The sequence below is a fragment of the Pelobates fuscus genome, chromosome 11 (genome assembly GCF_036172605.1).
Source record: "Pelobates fuscus isolate aPelFus1 chromosome 11, aPelFus1.pri, whole genome shotgun sequence".
NCBI lineage: Eukaryota > Metazoa > Chordata > Amphibia > Anura > Pelobatidae > Pelobates > Pelobates fuscus.
The window spans coordinates 85,425,076-85,434,984 of NC_086327.1; the positions used below are offsets into that span (position 1 = coordinate 85,425,076).

General features: G+C 39.9%; 1 protein-coding gene across 1 annotated transcript; it reads left to right on the forward strand.

The window, feature by feature from the left end:
• The first annotated feature begins 3,232 nt into the window (after positions 1-3,232).
• Positions 3,233-4,198, forward strand: LOC134576908 (olfactory receptor 5V1-like). Its single transcript, XM_063435582.1, has one exon. The coding sequence runs from the start codon at positions 3,233-3,235 to the stop codon at positions 4,196-4,198; it is 966 nt and encodes a 321-aa protein (XP_063291652.1).
• The last annotated feature ends 5,711 nt before the right edge of the window (positions 4,199-9,909 follow it).

Sequence of the window (9,909 nt, forward strand, 5' to 3'; positions counted from 1 at the left end):
CCATCATACCCAAGAATTGTTTACAGCAGATAATTATTAGTGAAGACCATGGAGATTACCACCCATCACAATAAGCTTTGTTATAATTATGGTTTTCCTATTATTTTGTTGGGCAAAATAATTATTCTTGTATTTTGTGCTGTTTGTGTGGGTATAGAGGGGTTTTACCATATCAGGTATTTGCTGCCTCATTCTCCTACTTAAATACAGAAATTCTAGTGTTCTGTTCATTCTTTAATCCATTTACCTATTTATTCAGTGCGTACGTCAGAGTAGAAATAATTTCTTGTAATTACATTGGAGAGAAGTATTCGTATTGACAAGTAGGATTCATCCACTGTGAATGTTAAACTCTTTAGAGGTGCTAAATAGACACATACGCCCAATACATTTTTCTGACCAAGGCCTCAATTTTATTTTTTTTAGAAGTTTTACTAAAATTATTAACAATTTTTGGATACATTTTTCAAATGATTTATCTACAGAAGTCACCTTAAACATCTATGGGAATTTTTGTAGGCAAATAATTTGATAAGTTTATGCAAAAATATTAAATCGAGGCCATTATTACTAATTCTCAGAAACATAGTGGTACATTTGATGAGTAAACATAGATACATTTAAATATTAGTACAAACTCCAAAAGTGTCAGGTCTCTTAAGAAAGTCTTCATAAAACAAAATGATTTTTTTTTAAATGCTTTCTTTTTTCTTGCCCATTATTTTGTTTAGGGAAAAATAGTGAAAAATACGTACTTACCAAACATGCGTGTGCATTTTCAATTCATGTGATTATCTGATTCTCTCATTCAATTAGCTATCCCTGCACAACTTGGCTTAACTCAGGAGAGCTAATGAAAGCTCATTACAGGATCATCCAGCTCTCAATGAAGGAAGTAATTTGTCGAAGCATTAGCCAAACAGTTTGACTTGTCTACTGTCAAGGTTTGGTGTGATAAACCAACACATAACCTATATAGATATAATAGGTTAAATAGGATATTACAAGCCTTTAGAGGTAGCCAGACACAGTAGATAGAAGTAGTCAGGGTTAGCCAAGGTCAAGTGAAAGAGATAAACACAGTACTGATAGAAAAAGAAAGAACACAAGTGAGAGAGAGATCAGACTAGTAAAGAAAGGCTGTGTCAAAATACCAGGAAAAGAGCAAACTAGATCAGGATTGCACTATTGGGATTGTAGAGACCATAACAGAGCACAGGACAATGGCCAACCACAGATTTGTATATGTTTTGGGGGAAATTACATCATTCACATCATCTCCGTGCCCCCAAAATGTAAGTGTTTGTGGAAAAAGACACAATCCGTCTGCCTAACTTGTCCACATTGATGCACAAGCACTGTGTCGTAAATTGATGTAGGAACACAGCATACAGCATCGTAATACATAATACATATGGACATACAGGGAGTGCAGAATTATTAGGCAAATGAGTATTTTGACCACATCATCCTCTTTATGCATGTTGTCTTACTCCAAGCTGTATAGGCTCGAAAGCCTACTACCAATTAAGCATATTAGGTGATGTGCATCTCTGTAATGAGAAGGGGTGTGGTCTAATGACATCAACACCCTATATCAGGTGTGCATAATTATTAGGCAACTTCCTTTCCTTTGGCAAAATGGGTCAAAAGAAGGACTTGACAGGCTCAGAAAAGTCAAAAATAGTGAGATATCTTGCAGAGGGATGCAGCACTCTTAAAATTGCAAAGCTTCTGAAGCGTGATCATCGAACAATCAAGCGTTTCATTCAAAATAGTCAACAGGGTCGCAAGAAGCATGTGGAAAAACCAAGGCGCAAAATAACTGCCCATGAACTGAGAAAAGTCAAGCGTGCAGCTGCCAAGATGCCACTTGCCACCAGTTTGGCCATATTTCAGAGCTGCAACATCACTGGAGTGCCCAAAAGCACAAGGTGTGCAATACTCAGAGATATGGCCAAGGTAAGAAAGGCTGAAAGACGACCACCACTGAACAAGACACACAAGCTGAAACGTCAAGACTGGGCCAAGAATTATGTCAAGACTGATTTTTCTAAGGTTTTATGGACTGATGAAATGAGAGTGAGTCTTGATGGGCCAGATGTATGGGCCCGTGGCTGGATTGGTAAAGGGCAGAGAGCTCCAGTCCGACTCAGACGCCAGCAAGGTGGAGGTGGAGTACTGGTTTGGGCTGGTATCATCAAAGATGAGCTTGTGGGGCCTTTTCGGGTTGAGGATGGAGTCAAGCTCAACTCCCAGTCCTACTGCCAGTTTCTGGAAGACACCTTCTTCAAGCAGTGGTACAGGAAGAAGTCTGCATCCTTCAAGAAAAACATGATTTTCATGCAGGACAATGCTCCATCACACGCGTCCAAGTACTCCACAGCGTGGCTGGCAAGAAAGGGTATAAAAGAAGAAAATCTAATGACATGGCCTCATTGTTCACCTGATCTGAACCCCATTGAGAACCTGTGGTCCATCATCAAATGTGAGATTTACAAGGAGGGAAAACAGTACACCTCTCTGAACAGTGTCTGGGAGGCTGTGGTTGCTTCTGCACGCAATGTTGATGGTGAACAGATCAAAACACTGACAGAATCCATGGATGGCAGGCTTTTGAGTGTCCTTGCAAAGAAAGGTGGCTATTTTGGTCACTGATTTGTTTTTGTTTTGTGTTTGAATGTCAGAAATGTATATTTGTGAATGTTGAGATGTTATATTGGTTTCACTGGTAAAAATAAATAATTGAAATGGGTATATATTTGTTTTTTGTTAAGTTGCCTAATAATTATGCACAGTAATAGTCACCTGCACACACAGATATCCCCCTAAAATATCTAAAACTAAAAACTACTTCCAAAAATATTCAGCTTTGATATTAATTAGTTTTTTGGGTTCATTGAGAACATGGTTGTTGTTCAATAATAAAATGAATCCTCAAAAATACAACTTGCCTAATAATTCTGCACTCCCTGTATAAATGCACATTATTTTGTGTGAGAGTTTGTGAGACCTGGTTTGGTCTTGGTTTGTGCAGCAGAAATAAAGTGTATATATATATATATATATATATATATGTTGTCTATAATTGTGCAGGCATATTTAAAATGGCATTGGTGTGGTTGTTTGTCCTTGGAAAGCTGAGGCTTCCCCACCTCTAAGTTATAATGTACTCCAGTGTAGGTGTTATTAAAACAATTATTTATTCACAGAAAATGTTTCAAAGTTAAAGATGAAGAATCAGAGTGTGGTGAAGGAATTTATCCTGTTAGGATTTCCAGATGTGCCCTCCATAAAGATGACAATTTTTGTTTTGTTTTTGGTGTTTTATGTGTCTACACTGATTGGAAATATGCTCATCATTATTACGACTGCCATCAATTCTCAGCTTCACACTCCCATGTATTTTTTCCTCAGCAACCTCTCTTTCCTGGAGATTCTCTATATATCGGCCACCATTCCAAAAATGCTTGTTAATGTCCTACTGAAAAGCAGTTCAATCTCTTTCATGGTCTGTGCTGCCCAAACATTTCTTTTCATTGCGCTGGGCAGCATTGAGTGCACTTTGCTTGCGGTCATGGCATATGATCGTTATGTTGCTATCTGCAATCCACTGCAATATATTGTTGTGATGGATATCACTTCCTGCTTATCATTAGTTTGTAGCTCATGGGTTAGTGGATTTCTCAATTCAATGGTCCACACTATTCTTACTTTTCATCTGCATTTCTGTTCATCAAATAAACTTAATCAGTTTTTCTGTGACATCCCACCCTTGTTGAAAGTGTCCTGCAGTAATACAGCCATTAATGAACTTGTTTTATTTATAGTTGGAGGAATTTATGGACTCGGATCATTCATAACTACATTAATTTCTTACCTACATATAATTTCAACAATACTAAAAATAAAATCCAAAGAGGGACAGAGGAAAGCATTTTCCACTTGTGCATCTCATCTAATCGTTGTAACGTTGTTCTTTGGAACATCTTTCTCTGCATATCTAAAACCAACTACCAAAGAAGAGTCGCAGGAACAAGAAAAGCTTGTCCCGGTTTTTTATGCTGTAATAACACCAACTTTAAACCCTATCATATATACATTGAGGAATAAAGAATTCAACAATGTCTTGAGAAAAATGTGCAGGACCATTTTTGCAGATAACATGTACTCAAATAAAGAAATTAAAAGAAGCTGAAATATTAGACAAAAGCCTTTATGAGTACACTAAAGAAATACTCCAACTACCATAATTGCTGAAGATTTTAATAGTTGTTGAAGGAACACCATAGTGTCAGTAATACGAACAGTATTCCTGACACTATGGTCCTTGAATTCAGCATCAGGTCCCTGGCCCCTTTCTCTGTGGAGACTATAGGTGATTTTACTCACCTTTATTCCCACACCCTGCATGTCTCAATGCGGCTGGACCTACCTGCCCCCAACCTCCTCCATGGCTGAGACCAGTTTTGGTGATCTCATCTAGTTCAATGCATTCCCATGGGAAAGAATTGGGAGGCCATTGCACATGTGCAGCAAAACACCACCCAAGCCAATCAGCATCTCCTCATAGACTCACTGACCTCTCACCAACAATCTCCCCCAAGTATCCTATCTCTCACAACCCTCTGTTTCCAATAGGTGCAAAGGGTCTACCATTTATTTTAACAATAGCACATGGAAAAACGCAATATATACCCCTTGAAAGCATATATGAAGGTACTAAAGAAAAAACTATCTCTGACCTGATAGCACAGAGCAGACCCACTTTACTACAGACATCTCAACACTTTTAAATTAAACACTTTCTGAAAACACTACATCTACCCTGAAACTGGCCTCTGGGAGACAACCAAATTTGAAGAATTATGTTCTCATACTAGCTCTGTACTGAAAACATTTTCTAAATGCTATAGATTACTTTAACCCACGATTCACTTCAAACTCCCTTCCTTTACATGTTCTTGAAATGAGCACCTTCCCTCTCCATTGGGGGAGGATGAATGATTAAGAATTTTTCATAGGGCTTTTTGCTCACATAGCAGAGTCCCTCATCAGAAAGCAAATCACAAACTAAGCTCTAGGTGGTATAGCACACCAGTGGAGGTTCATTGATACCTCCCCTCCAAATCACCAGAAATGTTGAAGATGCATGAAAGAGACAGGTGATCTCCAGCACATCTGGTGGTCATGCGATGGCATTAAAACATTTTAGAAGAAAATTGGAACATACATGAAATGACTGACATAACATTAATTCGTGACTTGAAAACCTTGTTATTCCAACTGGTTGACATATCACCCATTAAATATAAAAACACGTTATATTTCAAACACACTCACAACAGCAAAATCGGTAATAACCAGCTTCTGGAAATCCATATATCCATCTGTACTGGTCTTGCTCAATAGGGTTGAACATAGGGTTGAACATAGGGTTGAACATAATGTTGTACCGGACTCTCAAGGACTTGAGATGGGCTTTGTTAGGTAAAACTCATAAATATATGTATTACAGCACTGGATGACCTTCATGAAATGGGAAAAATAAAGCTCTGATGATGGGGTGGGCTGCACTGATGATGTTGATGCCTAACTCCACTTAAGCGATCGGGGATGGGGGTAGGAGCAATGTTTTAGTCCTGAGGCTCTGGTCCATCCATCCACTCTTCATCACGATACACAATCTAACACTGTTTTCAGAAAAATGCCATAATGCAGTCTTAATTTGTAATATTGGGGACCCCTAGTCATCTGGGGGGGACACATTTTTTTTTTAGGGCCCCCACCCGCTGCTCAGGGGTGGGGGCCGGGGGGAGGATAATAGGTCCCCCCTATAGGTATTTAGGGCCCCCACCCACCACTCAGGTGTGGGGTGCAGGGGGGAGGACATTAGGTCCCCCCCAATTTGTGTTTAGGGCCCCCTCCCACCACTCAGGGGTGGGGGCCAGGGGGGAGGACATTAGTTCCCCCCCAATTTGTGTTTAGGGCCCCCACCCACCGCTCAGGGGTGGGGGCCAGGGGGAGGACATTAGGTCCTCCCCCTTTACTTTTGTTTAGGGCCCCCACCCACCGCTCAGGGGTGGGGGCCAGGGGGGAGGACATTAGGTCCCCCCCCCCAAACACAGGTTACTGGCTATGGGGGGATAATGTATAATAAACACAGGTTACTGGCTATGGGGGGATAATGTATAATAAACACAGGTTACTGGCTATGGGGGGATAATGTATAATAAACACAGGTTACTGGCTATGGGGGATAATGTATAATAAACACAGGTTACTGGCTATGGAGGATAATGTATAATAAACACAAAAAAAATGAATGCAGCTTCAGAATTAATCTAAATTGTATGCTGTCTAGGAGCTGGGGGGGTCTGGGAGGGAGGGTCCTGGTGTTCTGGTTTTTCCCCCTCTTTTGTGCTGCTGCTTGATTGATTGGGGGGAGTGTTTATTAATTGCACCTGTGTGGGATTGGTATCCCTATAAAGGCACACCCCTAACTCACTGAGCTTGCTCACATTATTTGGAAGCAGACTCTATTAAGTAGACTCTTTCAAGTAGGAGTTAAAAAACCAGGAGTTGGAACTAACTAGGGGTTTAAACTATCAAGGTAATTTTTAATTTTTAATTTTATTTATATATATTATTTTTTTATTTATTTTTTTTATCTGTATCTGGGGAAATGAGTGTTAGCAAGATTGTTAGTTTAACTCAATGCACATCTTGTTGCATGTATGGATGCCTGGATGTACCCGTCCATGGTCCATACCTCTGTGATGGTTGTGTGCGAGTGGCTTCTCTGGAAGCTCAGATTGGAGATCTTGAGAAGCAAATCGCAACTTTGAGGGAGATCGACAATCTTGAGAGGAGTCTGCTGCTGACTGAGCAGAGTTTAGTGGGGACAGGTAGTGGAGAGGGAGGAGATATGACAGATGGGGAACAGGCATGTAGCTGGGTGACAGTGGGGCGAGGAAGCAGGGGGGGAGGGAAGAGGAAAGGGCTAGCTAGTCCTGATTTGGTGCAACCTAGCAGATTTGCCCGTTTGAGGGAAGATGTTGGGAGCATCAGCTCAGGAGTAGCTGTATTAGAGGAAGCTGTTACTTCTAACAGCCGAGGTGACAGCCCCTCTAGTACGGGTGGGGATCAAAACAAAAGGAAGGCAAGACAGGTTGTGGTGGTAGGGGACTCTATCATTAGGAGAGCAGATAGGGCAATCTGCCACTCTGATCGGCTCAACCGGACTGTTTGCTGTCTCCCGGGTGCTCGGGTCCGGCATGTTGCTGACAGAGTGGATGGATTATTGGGAGGGGCTGGGGATGACCCAGCGGTCATGGTCCATGTTGGTACCAATGACAAAGTAAGAGGAAGATGGAAGGTCCTAAAGAATGATTTCAGGGAATTAGGTAGCAAACTCAAGAAAAGGACCTCCAAGGTGGTATTCTCTGAGATATTACCTGTGCCACGTGCTACAGTGGAAAGGCAGCGGGAGATTAGAGAGGTTAATGCGTGGCTGAAGTCTTGGTGCAGGAAGGAGGGTTTTGGGTTTTTAGAGCACTGGGCCGACTTTGCGATTGGGTACAACCTATATAGTAGTGATGGATTGCACCTAAACGGAAGGGGGTCTGCAGTGCTGGGGGATAGGATGGCTAGAAGGTTGGAGGAGATTTTAAACTAGTAGTAGGGGGGGGAGGGTCATAGCAATCTACAAAATGGAGATAGGACAGAAAGGAGATGGGCTTTAGAACAGTATAAAGAGGGTGGAGACGGGGGGAGGGGCAAGCTCAGAACAGAGAAGCTATGTAATGTTAGTAATTCACAAAATAAACAAGAGACGCATGATATTAAATGTATGCTTACTAATGCAAGGAGCCTAAATAAAAAAATGGGGGAACTAGAGGCATTAGCATACACTAAACAATATGATATAATAGGCATAACTGAAACATGGTGGGATGAGACACATGACTGGGCAGTTAACTTAAATGGGTACACATTATTTAGGAAGGATAGGAAAAACAAGAAGGGTGGTGGGGTATGTTTGTATGTCAACCATGATTTAAAGCCAAATCTTAAGCAAATTGAATGCGATGAGGAAAATGTGGAAGCTTTATGGGTAAATATCTGCTTGGGGGAAAAGAAGGGAAACCAACTATTGGTTGGGATATGTTATAAACCACCTAATGTTAATATTGACGAGGAACAACAGCTGTTTGAGCAAATTGAGAAAGCTGCAAATCTTGGTAACACTTTAATTATTGGAGATTTTAATTACCCAGACATAAATTGGGACATAGGGACTAGTAGCTCAGCAAAGGGAATTAGGTTTTTAAACTTGTTAAATGACAACTTCATGTCACAACTTGTACAAGCACCAACTAGAATGGACGCTTGTCTGGACCTGGTTTTAACAAACAACGTTGATCTTTTGACCAACATTCAAGTAGGTGAGCACTTGGGAAATAGTGATCACAATATAGTGTCCTTTGAAATAAACTCAAAAAAACAAAAGCACATGGGGTATACTAAAACATATAATTTTAAAAAGGCCAATTTCAATAAGATAAGGGAAGCTTTACAATATATTGACTGGCATAAACTCTTTAGTGAAAAGAACACTGAGGATAAATGGATCATCTTCCAACAAATATTAGAAAGGTACATTTCTCAGTATGTACCATTGGGAAATAAGTATAAAAGAAACAAATTAAAACCAATGTGGCTTAGTAGAGAAGTAAAACAAGAGATTAAAAATAAGAAAAGGGCATTTAAAGCATTTAAATCAGACAAATCAGATGCATCTTATAAAAGATATAAGAAAGCAAATAATGCGTGCAAAAAGGCAATTAAACTTGCTAAACTTCAAAATGAAAAAATGATAGCTAAAGAGAGCAAAACCAACCCCAAAGCATTTTTTAAGTACATAAATTCCAAAAAAAACAAAAATGAAAGTATAGGTACACTTAAAACTGAAACGGGGGTGTTAGTTAATGAAGACCAAGAAAAGGCAGGAATTCTAAATAACTATTTCTCCTCCGTATATATTAAAGAAGAACCCATGGCAATAGATGTGCAAATGATTGCTACTAAAAACTTGCAGAATAATTGTAATTGGTTAACTCAAGACAATGTGCTGCAGCAACTAAAGAAAGTTAATATAAACAAAGCTCCAGGGCCTGACGGTATCCATCCACGTGTACTTAAGGAACTAAGTGTAGAAATAAGTGAACCTCTGTTTTTAATCTTTAAAGATTCTTTTCTTTCAGGAAGTGTTCCGGAGGATTGGAGGAAGGCAGATGTGGTTCCTATATTCAAAAAGGGTTCAAAATCCTTGCCTGGAAATTATAGACATGTGAGCTTAACTTCTGTGGCTGGTAAAATATTTGAAAGGTTATTAAGGGATAATATTCAAGAATTCCTTGAGAAGAATATGGTTATCAGCAAAAATCAGCACGGTTTTATGAAGCACAGGTCATGTCAAACTAACTTGATTGCGTTCTACGAAGAAGTAAGTAGAAGTATAGATCAGGGTGTTGCAGTGGATGTGATCTATTTGGATTTTGCCAAGGCATTTGATACAGTTCCACACAAAAGATTAGTGTTCAAACTCAAGGAAATCGGTCTTGATGAAAATGCTTGTTCTTGGGTAGAACATTGGCTTAAAAACAGAATACAAAGAGTTGTCGTTAATGTTAAATTTTCAAGCTGGACAGAGGTGGCAAGTGGTGTCCCTCAGGGGTCTGTTCTGGGACCCCTTCTATTTAACATTTTTATAAATGATCTTGAAGACAGCATTGAAAGTCATGTTTCAGTGTTTGCAGATGACACAAAACTTTGTAAAATAATACAATGTGAGCAAGATATTACTTTGCTGCAGAAGGATTTAGATAGACTGGAGGACTGGGCACT